This window comes from Nannobrachium achirus, assembly GCF_963921795.1.
Source record: "Nannobrachium achirus genome assembly, chromosome: 3".
In the NCBI taxonomy this organism is placed as follows: Eukaryota; Metazoa; Chordata; class Actinopteri; order Myctophiformes; family Myctophidae; genus Nannobrachium; species Nannobrachium achirus.
This window is the reverse complement of record NC_137812.1, coordinates 20,250,972-20,270,018: the sequence shown is the minus strand read 5'-3', so window position 1 is coordinate 20,270,018 and position 19,047 is coordinate 20,250,972. Positions and strand designations below refer to the sequence as shown.

The 19,047-nt window shown below is 43.5% G+C and overlaps 1 protein-coding gene across 1 annotated transcript; it reads left to right on the top strand.

Annotated features, from left to right (window-relative positions):
- Nucleotides 1-5,787: 5,787 nt before the first annotated feature.
- On the top strand, nt 5,788-10,711 carry hmgb2a (high mobility group box 2a). The gene is made up of 5 exons (XM_080721829.1): nt 5,788-5,849; nt 7,769-7,928; nt 8,290-8,441; nt 8,793-8,967; nt 9,626-10,711. Exons 2-5 carry the CDS (start codon nt 7,782-7,784, stop codon nt 9,797-9,799), a joined length of 648 nt encoding a protein of 215 aa, XP_080577955.1. The 5' UTR covers nt 5,788-5,849; nt 7,769-7,781; the 3' UTR covers nt 9,800-10,711.
- The last annotated feature ends 8,336 nt before the right edge of the window (nt 10,712-19,047 follow it).

The following is a 19,047-nucleotide window of genomic DNA, read 5'->3' as shown; positions in this document are numbered from 1 at the left end:
CTTTCTGTAAAGGGGGGGCCCTGACCCCACATTGAAAACCACTAATTTAAAACACGAGAAAACGATCACAAAAAGGCCTTTAGCACAAGGATTTGTATTATTATTTTTTTTTTAACATTTTGAACTTTGGATTACAGGCCTCGCAATGGTACATTTGAGCAGTGGTCACACTGTCTCCTCAGAGAGACTTTGTCCCTATACTGGTATGTTACTATCCTAGCTCAGCTAGACAATCCACCCATGTTAAAATATGGGTTACACACACGCACAACCCTGAAATAAACTGCTACACACACACACACACACACAGCCACGCACGCACACACACACACACACACACACACATACCACACACACACACACGCACGCACACGCACGCACGCACGCACGCACACACACACACACACACACACACACACACACACACACACACACACACACACACACACACACACACACACACACACACACACACACACCGCTCATGCACCACCGCTCACTTCAAACTTGGGTTTGATTTTTCTTTTCTTTCTTTCTTTCTTTCTTTCTTTCTTTCTTTCTTTCTTTCTTCCACTTCACTGGGTCATCATGGGGACCCCCCAAAATCAGGTGGGGACCCCCCTGGGTGTCCCGACCCACAGGTTGAGAAGCACTGAAGTAAAGCTCTCTTCCAGCTCTGCATTCAGCATACAGCTCACAGGGTATATGGGGACTTTGAGAGGGGCGGTGTTGCCAGATTCTGCAAGAGAAACAAGCAAACAAAACCATAACAAGTATGTAGATCAAACTTTATTGTCTAATGTTCTTTCAAAACAAACATTAAAAAAAAGAAGAAAAACATGTAACCCGCAATATTTACAAGCAACATTACAGAAAAAGGTCTCTTATAGTTGTTCCCAAAGGTTTTAGCTCATGACGCAAAAGCTAAATTGACGCAAAAGCTAAGTTTGCCTGGGACCAAAACTAGTGAAAATAGCCAATATGATATTGTAGATTGGCTAGTTTCACTACTTCTTAAACATTTGTTTTCAAATTTATGACATTTCTTTGATTTTTATTTCATTTGTTAATGAACAATCTTTGAATTCTTTTCTTCTTTTTTTTTCATTCATTAAAATGTTTGCTTTTTTTGGGAATGTTTTGAAATAACAATGATGGAGGAAATGGAGGAAACATAAACATTTGTCCGTGACCCACAAATGGGTCCCGGCCCACTGTTTGGGAACCAGTGGCTTATAATACGCAGACTGTTAATGACAACACAGGGGAGGGGTGTTGGTAACAGCACACCGTCGAAACCAGGGGGTTATTATGGGATGTTGCCATGGTATATATACACACAATAATTTCATGACCTGCTTGCTGTAATCTGCACCTACTGTACAGCCTTCCTACTGTATGCATTTCATAACCACACACAGCACCTCTTCACTGTGTCTGCATGTCTCAGGGCACACAGACACACACACGCGCGCACACACACACACACACACACACACACACACACACACACACACACACACACACACACACACACACACACACACACACGCTCTCTCGCTTGCATATTTGCAATGCTTTGATTGATTGAAGACTTTATTAGAAGTTTGCATAGGAAAAGGTACAGTTTCATGACGGTACAGTTCACTGGTACAAGGTCTACTAAAAGGAGATCCATGAAAAGACTAAGCTTATTTCCACTGGAAACCATTGAAGTATCTCATATAACATTGAATGACAGACAAATAGAACACAGTACTATGCAGTAGATATGTAAAGAAAAACAAAAAACAAAACAGTAAGTCTATGCTATACTTGTGAGGACTTCAACATTTTAGCAAGGCCATTTTTGCGAATGTATTACAGTTTGTTTGAGGTACCTGTAAGATTGGGGTTGGAGCGCTAGTTTTAGTTCACCTTATGGGCAGTCCCTGGAATAAGCCCATGTCTCAGTGGTAGAATATTTGACTGCATTGGTCCCACGTCTCATTGTTCCTCCATCTTATATATATGTTACAGTATGTTCAAGAAACCAGTAAAAGTTGTCAAGGAGCACTCGTTTTGACGTTCACCACACACTAATCACCACCAGATGGCGACGTCAGCCACTGCTCTGCCATTCACCAGAGTGTATATAAGAGAGTTACGTCACGCTTTGAACTCGCCGCAGACCGGAAGTGTTTACTCTTTATTTACTAGCCTAGCCTAGCCTAGCCTAGCCTAGCCTAGCCATTAGCTCCATTGTAGTCACTTGGACAGGGCGTTTAACGTGCGCTTGCCCAGGCCTTACGGCCTGGGCATAAATATAACGATTGCATTCACCACGGCTTCGTAACTCGCGCGGCGCTCCGCCGGCCGCGCGGCCCTGGCCCGCTCTTCGCGGCCACTCGCGCCTGCGGCGCTCGGGGGCGAAGAGCAGGACCAAGGTCCGCTGGCCTTCGCGCCGCTTGGGGCTTCGTGGACCCAGGGGGGCCTCGTAACTCGTTTGGGCTTCGTGGATACAGGGGGGCTTCGGTAGCCGCTCGCAGTGTCGTGGACAATAGAGCGGCGCACCGCCTGGAGTACGTTGTTGTGGCGACCGCTTGCTCCGCCCCGTGCCGCACCACGAGTGCTCCGCGTCTCGAATGTGCTGTTTCTCTAATATACTATGACATATACATTCCTCTAAGAGCCGCATCCCACTTCACGCCCCCTTTACATCGACTTCAACTCATAGGTAGTCGTCTAGGACGTAAGGAGTACCGCCCCTAACCCTATGCCGTCCGCTCATTCGCTAAGCACGAGAGAGAGGAGGCAACAGGGGAGGGGGTGCGGGCAAGCGAGAGAGAGAGAGAGAGTGAAATTTGACACCACTGTGTTTGCATGTGCCTGCTGCAGAGAAATAGCAGAGGTCTTAACAGTCACTTCTCTCCAGTGCGTCCGGCGGTCAAATATGTCCAACCGGAAACGTGCGCTGCGGCACAATAGTTCCGCCACAATAGCCCCCCCCCCCCCCCCCCCCAATTTTTTTTTTTTTTAAATTGTTTTTAACTTTTTTTTTTTTTTTTTTTTTTTTTTTTTTAGCGGGCGTGGCCTCTAGATGTGAGCGGGCCGAAGGCCCGCGAACCTCTAGTTGTTCACATTAGTCCCACGCTGGTGAATGCTAACCTGGTGAATGCCACTATGCCTAAACCTAACCCTAACCTCAGTAAAAATATGCCTAAACCTAACCCTAATCCTAACCCTAACCACAGTCAAATTATTCCTAGTTCCCCGAAGGAGGCACCGCTTGCTCCACCTTGTGCCCAAACACGAGCACTCCTGGTCTCAAAAAAATGTGACATATACATTTCTGGGGGTCATTTTTAAACCCCGACCCAAAAGCCTGGAAATAGACGATCTTTACAAGCTGCAAGATCTTGTAGATCGGCCATTTTAAGTGTACGACACCAGCACGCAACTTAAAGGACAACTCCGCCCTAAATAACATCTAGGCTCATTTTCCTACTTATATTGATCCCAAATGAACGTCCATTGGGTCTATTAGGCAGAAATGTCCCTGTTGGGGGCGGCATATAGCTCAGGGGTAGAAAAAACGTCATTAGTGCATGAAGGGTTCCTGAAGGGTTCCCAGTTAGAATCCGGCCTCCCCCTGAGTTAATGTCGAAGAGTCCTTGAACCCCTAGTTGCTCCCGGTGAACAGGTTGGTGTCTTGCATGGGTTCCTCTGCCATCGGTGTATGAAAGTGTAAAGCGCCTTGGATAAAAGTGTTTTGCACCATTTTGTCCAGTTTCCCCAGCAGAACCCAGCAGCCCTCATAGCTTAGAGTGGAGCCCATAAGCCTATCTTTTTTACGCTATTTGTTGCGGTCAAAAGTGATAATTATTTTCATGAACGTGTTACTAATTGTCATTACAAACATATCCATGCCTTGGTCATCCCACACAAGCCGCCGTAGTCTGCTAAACAGATTTTAGGCTGTTCTGTGTTTTGCCAAGTCCCAGGAAAAGACTGGCCAAGAGATTGGCCAGTACGGTCACTTTGATTGGCAGTTGTGCCTAATGCTCATCCCAAAATATGATTTACAAGACTGTGGCGGCTCGTGTTGGACAACCAAGGCATGGATGTGTTTGTAATGACAACTAGTAACACATTCATGAAAAATAAAAATCACTTTTGACCGCAACAAATAGTGTAAAAGCGATAGGCTTATGGGCTCCACTCCATGCTATGAGGGCTGCTTTTCTGCTGGAAAGTAACTTTACAGAAACAGAAGCCTAAAGTTGCTTATAATAAGCCGACATGGCAACAACACTCCTTGTAAGCACAATGTCTTTTCTCAAATTCTAACTTGGCCCTCACAACTATAGTAACACACACACACACACACACACACACACACACACACACACACACACACACACACACACACACACACACACACACACACCACCCCCACCCATGCCATTCCCCGTAGCTGTTGTAACTAGATCTACTCTGCTCCAACCGGTTCCTGACTGGTGTGAGAATGAGAGAGAGAGAGAGAGGACACACACACACACACACACACACACACACACACACACACGACTCATCCGCATAAACACAATACCCCCCCCCCCCCTCTCTCTCAAACACGCATGCGCGCGCACACACACACACACACACACACACACACACACACACACACACACACACACACACACACCATAATTCAATATCATAATTAGAAAACACACTTAAGCCCTGTATACTTTGTTGTACAACAAACAGCAGAATAGCAGATTTGCAGACTCAAGCTTGTTCTGCTAGAATAAAATAATACTACTCCGAGGGCAAACATCCTGCGAAAAGCTTGTTGTGAGCTTGTAGATCTGCTATTTTGTTCAGGGGATAAATAGTAAATTTAGCCCCATTGATTCTGGATGGGGACCCACATGCATGGGCCTGGATGGGGACCCAAATAAGGCCCTGGATGGGGACCATTTGGGTCAGAATCAATGGGGGTAAATTTAGGGTCAATGGTCAACTAAATGTACCCCCATTGATTCTCACACAAATGCATTTGGGTCCCCATCCAGGGCCTTGTATTTGGGTCCCCATCCAGGCCCATGCATTTGGGTCCCCATCCAGATTCAATGGGAGTACATTTACTATAATACATTTTTGTCTTATAGCAACAAATACTTCACTTTACTGGAGTATTTCCTATTTCCAATAGTTTTACTTCTATCCCACTACATCTCAGAGGCAAATATTGTACTTTTACTCCACTACAATTATATGACAACTTGAGGTAGGCTACTAGTTACTTTGTAGATTTTGATTATTATAACAAAATCTATACATGAATCACTTCAGCCCAATATACATTCAAACAAATAGATTAAAAAAAATAAAAAATAGACGATCTAGCCATGGTGCGAGGCATTGTGATCTTGTAGCTCTGCTATTTTCAAAAGATTTATTTACATTAGAAAAGCATACATGTAAGTACTTTTTTCCCCCACCACTCTACAGTGTGCCCCACAGGAAAACACACTGGTTTTACATTCCTCACAAAGAAAGAGGGGCTGCTTGCGTCTCTTTTTGGCGCCGTCCGTTTAAAACTTCCCCTCGACCAATCGCGTCGCGGATAGCGCACACGACCCTGCTGGTCGCTGTGACGCAGCCGACTCGAGGAGCCGCGTCCCGCCCAACCAATCAGCGGCGTTCCGAGCGCGGAGCACCGCCTCTCCGCCAATCGGCTCGCGGGGCCGTGGGTGACCGGGGCGGGGCGCCGTCAAGTTGGGTTGCGTCGCAGACGGTAACAAAACACGGAGAAGAAGTTCAGCTTTCAGACATTTGCACCTCGTGAAGGCTGGAAACAGGTTGGTCACATATTCTTCCCATTCCTTCTGTTTATTTATAGATTCTCTGGGTCTGTTTAAACTTTAAAATATGCATTACATTGTTGGCTGCTGCTTGAGCGTCGTTTTAGACGTTTTAGAACGTGTTTAGTCTGTTTTTGTGGAGCTTAAACGCTGGAAGTTGTGTCTCGGGGCCTGGCGTTACACAGCAAAGCCGAGGGAGATGGCAGATCTGCAAGCCCACTGCGCTTGGCATCCGCAACGCACCGTGGGCTTGCAGCTCTTCAGTTTTGTGTTTGCTCGACACGGGCGTCCAACCGACATATAAATCCCTCAAGGTTTTAAGCAGAGCAGCAGGAAACTTCACATCTCGACGATTAAATTCCTGTTTAAAAGAGTTTAACAGGCACGTATTTTACAGAATAATGTACTTGTATCGCACCGTGTTTTTTTAAACGTTACGTTTTAACGTTTATAGGTTGTTTACAACTCTAGTTTAAACTATTCAGGTCAACTTAATAAAGCCTGTTATATTTCGTTTGGTAGGAGTCTTTTAAAAAGGACGACACGGCTATAATTAAATTATAACCGTGTATTTTTAGTTATAATTTATTTTTAATCTTTAGTTGGAAAGCTTTTTTTAGCGCGAGCTTAAAAAAAGCATCTCGTGCGGTACATGTAAAGGATGCAGATCTGTAAACCGCTGTGCGTTATGTATCTGCAAGCCTTGTGGTCTTGTAGCTCCGCGCTTTGCTGCTGTTCGTCTCGTGCTACCAGCTCGAACAACGCCATTTGGTTCTGCTAGCTTCGTTAGCAACACTAGCATCCCTCCATTTGCTTTCGCTAGCCTCGTTAGCAACATTGGCTTCCCTCCATTTGCTTTCGCTAGCCTCGTTAGCAACATTAGCTTCCCTCCATTTGCTTTCGCTAGCCTTGTTAGCAACATTAGCATCCCCGCCATCTGCTTCCGCTAGCATTGTTGGCAACGTTAGCGTCCCTCCATTTGCTTCTGCTAGCATTGTTAGCAACATTAGCTTCCCTCCATTTGCTTCTGCTAGCATTATTAGCAACATTAGCTTCCAGTGTCGGACATATTTTATATATAGGCAAACGAGGCTTCACTGGGTTTGCTTTTACATTGCGCACGGCCACAATGAGAGTTATTTTAACTCATTTTAACGGCCTAATTCATAAGCAATAAACTGGTTTAGTGATAAAGTTATGTGTTCTGTTCTGAGTGACTTGGCGCTGTGGGGGGTTTAGGCGGGAGACCAGACAAAATGGGAGACGATGTCTTTTTGTCCTGATGGGTGGAAATGGCAGATCTACAAGCTCAGCAGCGCCAAGCCGCGCTACGAGCCGTGAGCTTGTAGATCGGCTGTTTTCAACGCACAAACAAATCCGATTAAACCCCCCCCCCCCCCGCGCATCCTCCTCTTGTCTAAACGTCTTGAGTTTTAGCCTGTCCGTCAAGCACACGGACTTATCTATTTAAACGTAATAACTTTATGTTGGAAAGATTATTAAAAGTTTATGCTCAGTGTATTTTCTGTGCATCAGTAGTTTGTGTGCCTTATTTCGACTTGGTTATTTAGTTATTTTGCTTTAGTAGGCCTATAGTTAGTGACATAGTTTCCTCCCTGAATTGTGTTGCCTAACATTTTAATTTTGCCATGTTAATTTAACATTTTACAGACTGGTTATTCCCACCCCTTTTATTTAAGCATTGACACTTTGTGTGCCCTTATATAAACCTGCATTTGTTATGTAACCTCGAGTGACTTATGACTATTTTTTACCAGTATACAAGTTTATTCTGTCTTTCTCTTGCATGGGGATTCTGGGGAATGGCCCATAAAATTTTTTTTGCCCTTTTGTATAAAAACCTGGAATTAATATCTGCCTTTTATTTAAAACAAACTTTATGCTCTTGTCTTCAGATTTTTTGCAAGTATGGCGAAGGACCCGAACAAGCCCCGTGGGAAGACCTCCTCTTATGCTTACTTTGTTCAGACCTGCCGTGAAGAGCACAAAAAGAAGCACCCCGGCACATCTGTCAACTTTTCAGAGTTCTCCAAGAAATGCTCTGAGCGATGGAAGGTGCGTTTTGGTGTTTTGTCTAAAGTGGGCGGGCTGTATATAGGCCTCTGGGGAACATGTAACATTTCCACTGTTTTATTTTAGCCACACATTAATGGAGCATTAATTTACAGAACAAATCATCTGTTTAAATGTGGAGATGTAAGATGTCTGCCTGATGGTAAAATAATATGCTTGTAGTGATACTATAAATCATTGTTGATCAGTTTTAACAAGCGGTCTTATTTACAACATGGCACCATTTGAGTGCTGATAACGGGTAGTAAACAGTTTGCACGAGCTGTGCTTACACGTTAAGATCAAGAGTGTTAAACTAGGAATCGGCCTCAGTTCTAAATAAGAATGTACCTTTTTTTTGTAGACCATGTCTGCCAAGGAGAAGGTGAAGTTCGAGGATTTGGCCAAGAGCGACAAGGTCCGTTATGACCGTGAGATGCAGGGATACATCCCCCCTAAAGGTACCAAAGGTGCAGGCAAGAGAAAGAAGGACCCCAACGCACCCAAGAGGCCACCGTAAGAACCACCTTTCTACTTGAACACCACATCAGTGGGCTGATGTTTATGTTGGTCAGCTGTGCACTGGATAAATGGAAGCAACTTATAAGCTGGTGTACTCTATGCTTATTTAGATGTCATTGTTTGAATTTGATGTGTCATTTGCCTATAAGTAATATACTTAGTCTTTACATAAATATTTGTTGCACTCATTTAGATTTAGTTGTTTTTGCCTTCACATCAACTAGGTTATTAAAGTTAAATTAAAAGCCTGTCGCCAAATTGAGCCATGTGTACAAAGGCTTTGAGATTACCTGTTGTCAGCTGTAAAATGTAGACTTGTTCTAATTTTCCACATCTCGTCCCCAGCTCTGCGTTCTTCGTGTTCTGCGCTGACCACCGTCCTAGGATCAAGGGTGAACACCCAGGTATCGGCATCGGCGACATCGCCAAGGAGTTGGGAAAACTCTGGGGAAAGCAGGGTCCCAAAGACAAGGCTCCCTATGAGGCCAAGGCTGCCAAACTCAAGGAGAAGTATGACAAGGTATGTACATCAACCAGACTCACTGTAAATTAAATAAAAAAGCTTCAGTTATGGTCATTGCCAGGCCCTTATTATTGCAGTGTTTCTCAGCATATAGAGCTATTTAACGCTTGGAAAAGAAGTGTGCGTTAATATCACTTACACAACCTAGCCATGTCCCTATTCTGGGGCAGCAATTGCAGATCTATAAGCTCTGAGCTTGACAAAGAATCTAGGACAATGGAAGGCAATGAACTTGTGTCAGTACATGGCTCTGTGCACTGTAAACCATGGTTTCCTGAAGGCGGCATACCAGTTTCCTGTTAAATTTCCCATAGCTCTTATTGGCTCTGAACTGGAAGCATGTATGCCAACTTCAGCTAACTCTGGGCAACAGTGAATGCATGGCTGTGACTGCTGACTAGCTTTATTGTATGCTTAAGTTGAACTTGCAATTTTCTTTATCTACAAGCTTGTGGTGCCTTGTGAGCTGGTAGATTCTTTGAAACCTGGGAAAATGGGACATTCTAGTGTTTAACTTGTGTAAATGTTACATACAGGAGTTTTACATATTTCATGTATTTCTATATTGCTACTTTTACTCGTAAACCATCTTGAGTAGACTCTGTGCTTCCACCAGTGAACTTTGACTCACGACCATGGTTTCTCCCCCTTGCAGGACATCGCTGCTTACCGTGCAAAGAGCGGCATGGGTGCCACCCCTGGTAAGAAGAGCGGTCCCGGCAGGCCAGCCGGCAAGAAGGCGGCACCCGTCATGGACGAGGACGATGATGATGACGAGGAGGACGAAGATGACGAGGAAGAAGACGATGATGACGAGGATGATGACTAGATCGTCATGGTGGGGGTGGGGGAGGGAGTGGGTGGGACCTTGTTGTGGCGTTATTTTTACAAGGATGTGAAACCTGCAATGCAAAATGCTTGATATTGACACGAGTTGGTTATTGGTCTGGACTGATGTCTCCTGTATGTCATTTTATATGATATTGGGCCCCCAGCATCTAAATTTCTTTTTTCTCCTATAATAAATACCTAAATGATTTGCAGGTTTAAGTTCTAACGTTAAAACCACCAGGTTTTAAAAGTTTTAAGTTCTAAAGTAAAAATGTGTTCAGCACAGTTTGATGTAAGACTGCTTGGTGTTACCTTGAGGTAACGGCTACCGTACGTCCGAATATTGTCCTTATCAGTTCTGTTTGTTTGGGCTTATATATATATCACAGCCAGATATCGATGTTTGGGCTTAAATATCACAGCCAGATATCAACCCTACAAAGTGGGACAAATCGGCAACATCCAAGTTCGAGCCCCGGTTTATGCTGCTGTCGCACACCGAAAATGTCCACCTATTAGTCCCATGTCTGAGTTCGGCACTTCACGGCCACAGTATGTAACTCGACACCACTGATTCATACATGGCACTTATAGATGGGCTGGTTTTGGCAGACGACTTGAGCATGGTTGGGTTATCAGGGGGGAAAGGACACCTGTCATAGAGATGCTTTCTGAGTCCAAGTTCAGACACACAGTGACAGCAGTAAGACTTGTACATTTTTTTTTTTTTAAAGCCTGTTTTTTTTCTCTTCAAAGCACTGCTTATGTTTTGTTTTAGTGGTGTTTACTTTTTTACAAACCAGGAAATGTGTAGTCTGAAAAGTTTGCAGCCATCTTTAATGTGGAGCTTTAACTTTCTCCATGTAGAGTGAAATGTTTTTGTAATAAAAAGTTTGTATATTATGACTAATCCTCGAGTCGTTATATTAGTTTTGTTCTTAATGGCTTTTTTCCTCTGGTATTTTGTCATGGTTTTAAAACCTACTGTTGATTGCTAGCATTACATATTAATTGCAATTTACCTATTCTTGGACAACAGGATGTCTAAAGAGCTTGCAGTTTTGTCCATTTAATCCAACGTTCCATTTTGTCTGCTCTGTTCAGGTGTAGCCCCCCCCCCTCCCAAATCACAGCTATTGTAACTGTGCCTACAAAAAGCATTATGATCATGAAATAACTGTCCCTCAACATTGTATATTTCCTTGGAAGAGGTTTAATTTTAAAGCTTACAGCTTATACACTTTGTGTAGTGTGGTTCTGACTTGGGGACATTTACTGTAGATTGTCTTAACCACTTGAGCCCCTGTCTGCTAACTTGTAGGTGAGTCACTGGTCAACTCTGGGTTTTAAATGTGTTTCTGCCAACATTTTCACGTGTAGCAAAGGTTTGCTCTACCAACTCGATGCATAAGAGCGTGGTTTTTATTCCTATTGAAAGGTTACGTATTTACAACTATCCAACTAAATTGGATCCATAATCCATTGGAGGTTTTTGACGATAATGGTTTAAGTGCTCATCCTCTACACAAGTGTGGTCCTTGAGGAGCTTCTAATGGAAATGCATGACATTTGGGATACAAATGGACCCTTATGGGTCTGTAAAATGAACATTGATATTGTATATCGGGGGTCTGGCTTAATCCATGTCAAACTGGAGGTCCTTGAATTAAAATGTACTCATGTATATTATTCGGGTCCCTGACATCCTCTCTAAAGGGGCCGTGGACTGATATGTGACTGATAACTTTTGAGAACCACTGCTTTAGAGTTTGAGCTAACAATAATGTCCATTATGGCCAATGAGGATTTGAACTTCAGCAGACTGGCACCATCTGGTGGACAAAGTGCAACATCACACATCTGGAGCACACGTTTCCACAATTAAACAGAAACACCTGTTAGCAGGAAGAGGTACTAAATGTTTTCAGCGTTAAGAAAAAGTAGCACCAAATAGAAATATACCACAACATAGAAATTGTTTTTTTTTCCCCAAATAAATGCCATTTCATAATCATATATTATTTCAATTTAAATGAGCTTTATTGGAATGAGAGAAAACAGGTTTACATTGCCAAAGCAAGTGTCAAAATATTATAAAAACGGTTGAAAATGTGGAATATATACAGTTGGAGGGGGCACAGCATTGTGTCGTTAGGCTATAGGCATATACAGGGTTTAAAGCTTTTGGAACAGATAGCATTTATTTTTTCTCATTACGATTTGAATAGTAGCCTACAAAAAAAAGAATAAGCCTCTGAACTGAGAGACTGATCATCAGTCTACTACACCATATGCCAATCCAGATTACTTCAGGTGCTTTTGAGTTCTTCTTTTGTATTTTAACCTTGAAAATGTCAAAGTAGGCTACAACAGAAATGTATGAGGACTAAGATTTGAACTTGGAACCTCAGCACTGAGAGTCCGATCTTTAAACTACTGGACCTTCTCCCACTACAGAACTCCTCAGGTGCTTTTGAGTAATCATTTTGTTTCTTAACAATGATGGCTCATTTCAGATAGATCGGTAGGTGTATGTAGGGAGGTAGGGATGGATGGATGCCTTATCCCAAGTGGGGAAATAATGCAGTCGCCCGGAGGCAGCGCAGCAGTTTAAGGATATTTACAAAGTTACAGAGAAGTATGAAAAAAAGACAGTAAAAGAGCAAGGCACACCAAAAAAGAGAAAGAAGAATATATAGCCTACATAAAGTGTCAAACAGTCAACGCTCATAAGTGTAATATCAATAGGCCTACTTGAAAAGCAAATAGCAATACTTAAAATAGCACAACTTATCAATACAGCAAATAGCACAACTTATGAATACTGTGTGTGTGTGTGTGTGTGTGTGTGTGTGTGTGTGTGTGTGTGTGTGTGTGTGTGTGTGTGTGTGTGTGTGTGTGTGCGCTTTTGTCTGCTTTAGCCCGCCACCACCGCATAATCAACAGAGCTCCAGATCCTGCTGATGTATTTGCACTCTGTCACCAGTAGATGTCAGTGGTGTTCCATAGTATCCACAGTCACTGTCTGGATTTACACAGACAAGGCACGCCTGCTTGAAAGGAGCACTTTGCCCATTTTCATTCTAGGCCTACTTCATAGCATGTTTCAATACCTCCACACATTTCTGAGGAAAATGTTTATTTTGCTCCATTACAATAAGCCTTATTCACGGCCCGCCCACTCAGCAAATTTCTCAGCATCCCCCGGGTGCTGACATCAATTTAGAAGGGGAAACTATAACAGAAATAGCCCTAACCCTAACCCTAACCCTAAAGCCAACAAATCATTATTTCGAACGGTAAAGTAAATTATAATGCTTTGTGCCTTTTACTATCTTGTGTTCTTGATCATGCTAGCCGTATTTTATACTTTACTATTCGGAAATTGCATTAAATTTGCGATTTCTGTGTTAACTCTATAGGCTATAGTAGGATTTTCCCCTTCAAAATGTGACTTCAGCACCCGGGGGATGCTGAGTGGGCGGGCCGTGAATAAGGCTAATTATACCGTATGTATACAGGGTATCGTTTAAGGACCTTTTTAATACCCCTAAAAATAAACAAAAAAGGCAGGTTCACTGTTCTACTGCGGTTCTGGAGCCTTGGTTCAGTGTATGGGATGCTATACTCTGGTAGCCTGGTAAAAACCAGACCGCACAACACCACCCCAAAAAGAAGTGTGTGAAAGAGGCTGGCCCGCCAGGCTAATATTCTGGCAGGGCAGTTTTTTTATATTTCTACATGAATAAATCCCAACAATATTATTCTGTGCGTAATGTACTCCTGGCTCTCCAACAAACAAAAAACAAAAACAGTGAGTAACTAAAACTGCACTCTGTCACGGTGCCAGCTTGCCGCTTGTGCACAAGTAGGCCATGTATGGCCTACTTGTGCGCATCATCCCAGTCTGGGGTATTTTCCATGCATTCAGTGTTTTTGTCTGTGTCCTAAGGTTGTCTACAAAATAAAAGAAACACGCTGTAAATACATGATTTTGCTGTAATATGGAATGTTTGGGAAGAAGACAGTGGAAGTCTCCCTTACCTCCTGAACACCGAGGAGAGCCAACACACACTGAGCCAGAGTGGGTGAAGGTTTGCATGCTGGGCAAGGAATGCCTGTGCTGTGCGTTGTCCTAACGGAAGTGCTTGAATTTGGTTTAAGGAACACTGCACTGTGACATAAGACAACTTCCGGGGAAATTCACAGGCGGAAGTTCCACCTTTCTAGGCACTCTCTGCCTTATGTTGTGACCAGGCTTTTCCCTTTGCAGATGAGTATAAGCCTGGCTACGAGAGGTTAGAATGTTTGTAGGTGAGCCCCACCTAGCCGGTCATCGCAGGTGTCACCAGATCAGGTTGATTGCCTACCGCCCTTCGATGAGGCGACCTGGCTGGGGCACTGTCGTCTGGATGCCACTCTGCCTCTCTCCAACCGGCCCACCTCGGTGTGACCGTGCTCACCTGTGATGCGGTTAGGCAGCTCAGGTTGGTTTGACTGCAGTCTCGGGTGCGTCCTCGAGGCTACTTGGACGATGTTTTGATAGTGTAAAGCCTGCGTACTGTCCTCCGAAACGGATCAACGCACCGGCCCGAGACCACCTCCGGAGGTAGTCTTGAGTCCGTTTGATGCGTCCTCGAGAACGGTGCGCTCCAATGTGAAGCTATCGTTCCATAAACAAGGAAGTGGTGAAGCTTCTGCTAGGATAACAATATCAAGGATTGGTCTGTGACGTCACTATTAAGATACCAAGGATGCACCAGTGACGTTACTGTTATACGATGATTAGTGACAGTGTTACATTGTGATGTTTCAAAGACAGTCAGCACACACTGCGTTGGTTGTGTAGCCTATTGTTGTTCTGTTATTATTACAACTCAAGATAATGTACAGGACAGGAACACAGGAACAGGAACACAGTCAAACCTTATTATTCACTCTAAACTCTGACCAGTGAGTCTTCTTCTGTGACATGACATTCTATAATCTCCCAAAGCCCCATAGTCAACAGCGCCCCCGGGAGGCACATGAATACCATTGCAGTTGAATGAAGTGTACTTGGGCATGGAAGAATCTTGGCCAATGTGAATGCTGGCCAGCGGGGGACCAGGCAACCGTTTTCAGGAACCGTTCGAATCAAGTGGACTGCAGTGTGAATCCGCCCTGAATGGAGGGTTTAAGTGGTAAACAGCGTGGCTTCCATTTGGACACCATGTGACCAGTCTATGACGTCAGCCATCTGTGATGTAACTATGATGTATATCCATATATGGGCGCTGATGTTACACATAGCAGATCTACGTGACACATTGCGAGCTTGTAGATGTTCAAATAGCTCATGTAGTGGTAAACTGTGTGCCCCGACAGCCAGCCCATTAAGTTCACCAGGTCCCACGCACGCACACTCATGCACACACCGCCACTTAAACATGGGCATAAAAAGCAGGCCACCAGCACAGGTGATGTGTGTGTACGTGGGGTTTTATGTCGGCATTTAAGAGGCAGTGCGTGCGTGCGTGCATGTGTGTCTGTCCGTGTGTGTGTGTGTGTGTGTGTATGTTTTTTATGTCCAGTTCCAGACCTGTTGATCAGAACCATGCATGGCGGTGGCTCTGTGTGTGTGTGTGTGTGTGCGTGTGTGTGTGTGTGTGTGTGTGTGTGTGTGTGTGTGTGTGTGTGTGTGTGTGTGTCCGTGCGAAGGTTGGTGGTCCGCACAGAGCAGGGTGGTCTCAGGATGCAGGGGCCACCGGCCCCTCACACGCCCCCCCCCCCCCCCCCCCACACACACACACACACACACACACACACACGCACCAGGACTTTAATTTGCAACCGTTTCCAAAAGGTCCGGTCCCAGGGTTGGGAGAAATAGTAAACAATAAAAATAAGTGTTCAGAATGTTACTTAAGTAAGTGTTGTGTTTTGGAAAACATAAAAATGTTAAAAGAAAGGTCAATGTTGTAGTACTCAGAGAATGTTTGTTCAGTAACAGAGTTTAATAGTTTTTTTGTGATAGTAATCATTGCTATAGAGTGTTTGTTCGGTAACAGTGTTACATTGTGACAAATGAATGTGTACTTTTACAGTTAAGGTACTTTTACATTTACAGTGGACCGACACCAGCAATGCAATGCTGGTTTTGCTCTACCCGGGGATTTTAAAGCACTTTGTGCTTCCATAGGTTGACAAGCTTAATGGAGATGGTGATTTCCTTTAGCCAGAAGCACTTGGCACCTGCCCACAGAGCCAAAACTACTAGTAACTGGTGTACTGACCATGGTATTACTGGGCTTAACTGGCCTGACCTGAACCCCACAGAGAATCTGTGTTGTGTTGTCAAGGGGAAGATGAGAGACACCAGACTCAACCACACAGATGATCTTAAGGCCTCTATCAAAGCAAACCTGGGCTTCCATAACACCTCAGCAGTACGGTATACACATTGGGGCCATGCGCCATTGATGAAGAAATGTGTTCATAAGCATTCCAGGCCAAGTATACTGAGAACATAAATTAATATAACCTTTCAGAAGTTTAACATTTCTGTATTATGAATCCTTCTTTGAAGTTCTAATATTTCGCGTGCAAGACACCAGTCATATTGCCATACCTTACTTAGCTTTTTCTGAACTGACGCCACTGGCTTGCGCATGTGTGTGTGTGTGTGTTTGTGCGTGCGTGCGTGCGTGCGTGCGTGCGTGCGTGCGTGCGTGTGTGTGTGTGTCTCTATGAATGAGTAGGTACGGAGTGGGGACAATATGGAGGCCGTTCCAATGAGGTGTGAGCTGAGGAGGGGCCTCCTCATCTGTCATTACTTTACTACATGTAACAGTTTGAAACACCTGGGGAACACCGTGCACCACCAACACCACCAGCCCACCCAGAGAGAGAGAGAGAGAGAGAGAGAGAGAGAGAGACTATATCGGCCACCCAATAATCAGGCTAATCCTGGGGTACTGAAACCTGAACACATTGATTGATGACAGCTTTATTGGCATGAGAATCTTTCTATATATACTTATGTTTACATTGCCATAGCAAGTGTCAGAATATAATATAAATTGTTGAAAACGGGGGACATATATAAAGTTGGAGGGGGTACAGCATTGTGTAAACAGAGCTATGTTGCATTGTGTCATTATGTATAGTGTAATACACGTTGGCCGCAAGGTTATTATAGTAAACGAAAACTAACTAAAAAACGAAAACTAGAATGGAAAAACATTTTAGTTAACTGAAATAAAAATAAAAACGAAGCTTTTTAAAAAAACGAAAACTAACTGAAACGGTATTGTGTGTTTACAAAACTAACTGAAATAAACTAAAATTATAGAGAAAATCTCCTTAGTTTTCGTCTTTGTCTTTTGTGGAAATAAAAAATAAAAAACACCAGTTGGTGAGGTCAAAGAGAGAAGTTGTATGTGTCAACATTCCTGTCACTCTCAACAATGATGTTTTGTTGATTTTCTTTATTAGACAATACTTTTTCCGGAGCTTTTTTAATCTCACCCCTGACAAATACCCCATATTACGTAAAAGACTAAAACTAACACTAAAACTAATAAAAACGAAACTAAAACTAAGCATTTTCAAAAAATAAAAACGAAACGAAACTAGCAACCTCACTTTAAAAACGAATTAAAACTAAACTGTAATTGAAAACAAAACCTCAAAACTAATAAAAATAAAAACTAATGGAAAAATCCAAAACTATTATAACCTTGGTTGGCCGGAACTACCAAACCGGAAACAGTTTTAACCCAAAATAATTCCCCGCGCTCAAGGACATCATTTTAGGGCCTACCCAATAAACCACTTGATGCAGAGTAGTTTTGCTTATTTGGGAAATATCCATCTTTTTGTCCAACTCGTAGTGACTGGCAACACTACACTACTCGAGCATTTAAATAGGAATCGGGGGAAACAAACAGGGGGAACCAAAACTTAAAGCTATGCCGCTTCTTCGGCCTGTTGCCGGTTTAGGCCACGCCTAGACCGGATTACACGGCCAGTTTAGAACGAATACCAGGCTTTTCCCCGGGGTGGAAAGTCTGGTGACGCGAGGTCACGCACGCACGCACGCACGCACGCACGCACGCACGCACGCACGCACGCACGCACACACACACACACACACACACACACACAGCTCTCTCTATCATTCAGATAAGGCCATTGTCGGCGCTGGGCCCCGCGCGCCATGGGAACGGGTCAGAGGGGGACACGCCATGTCATGTGATCTTAAGAAGCTCATGATTGGTTATCAGCAGCAGCAACTCTGTTCCTTATACCGCAGCTGTGTGTGTGTGTGTGTGTGTGTGTGTGTGTGTGTGTGTGTGTGTGTGTGTGTGTGTGTGTGTGTGTGTGTGTGTGTGTGTGTGTGTGTGTGTGTGTGAGAGAGAGAGAGAGAGAGAGAGAGAGAGACACTCAGGCCCCAGTCTATCCCACCACAAAAAGCTGGTGGAAAGTAACTAGAATAGCCTACTTTACTCATGTACTGTTGTACTGGGATATTTCACTTTCAAACTCTGGGTTATTTTGCACTTTTTTCTCTTCAACCTGGTTGCTTCATTCGCTATGTTGATGTCTGATATTAATTTGATCAGATACATCCCCTTCGTATAGGCTATAAACCGATTGCTATGCAATTCCTTTTTTTATTTTTTTAAATGGGGTCCAAACAAAAGCCTAAACCCGTCTGAAAGTGAAATATCATTTAAGTACAATTGAAGTAGTTTCATTGTCCTTAAAGGAGTAGTTCACCCCCAAAATGACTTTTTTTCCCTATTGATTAGTCACGCCATGGAGAGTAGAGTTCAATAATATTTTTTTTGTTTTAGACAAAAATGTGATAACAATAAATTTACCCCCATTCGTTCCGGATGGGGACCCGTTTCGAAACGGGTCCCCATCCGGAATCAATGGGGGTAAATTTACTCGAATCAAATTTTTGTCTTAGGAATGTGACAAAAACCAAAACATATTATTGAACTCTACTCTCCATGGCGTGACTAATCAATAGGAAAAAAAAGTCATTTTGGGGGTGAACTACTCCTTTAAAGTGGCACCATGTCCCTTTTTTAAATTTTATTTTCATGAATACATTTTAATTTTGTAATTTTGTAATACAATTTATGCAGTCTGTATGGTAGAGTATGTTAATACAACATAACCTATACAGTCTGTATGGTAGAGTATGTTAATACAACATAACTTATATAATTGAGGTGGTTGTATTTTGTCTCC

Coding starts and splice junctions, on each gene's coding strand:
- hmgb2a (XM_080721829.1), top strand. CDS start 7,782: ATGGCGAAGGACCCGAACAAGCCCCGTGGGAAGACCTCCTCTTATGCT. Junction 7,929..8,289: donor AATGCTCTGAGCGATGGAAG/GTGCGTTTTGGT, acceptor TTTTTTTTGTAG/ACCATGTCTGCCAAGGAGAA. Junction 8,442..8,792: donor AACGCACCCAAGAGGCCACC/GTAAGAACCACC, acceptor TCTCGTCCCCAG/CTCTGCGTTCTTCGTGTTCT.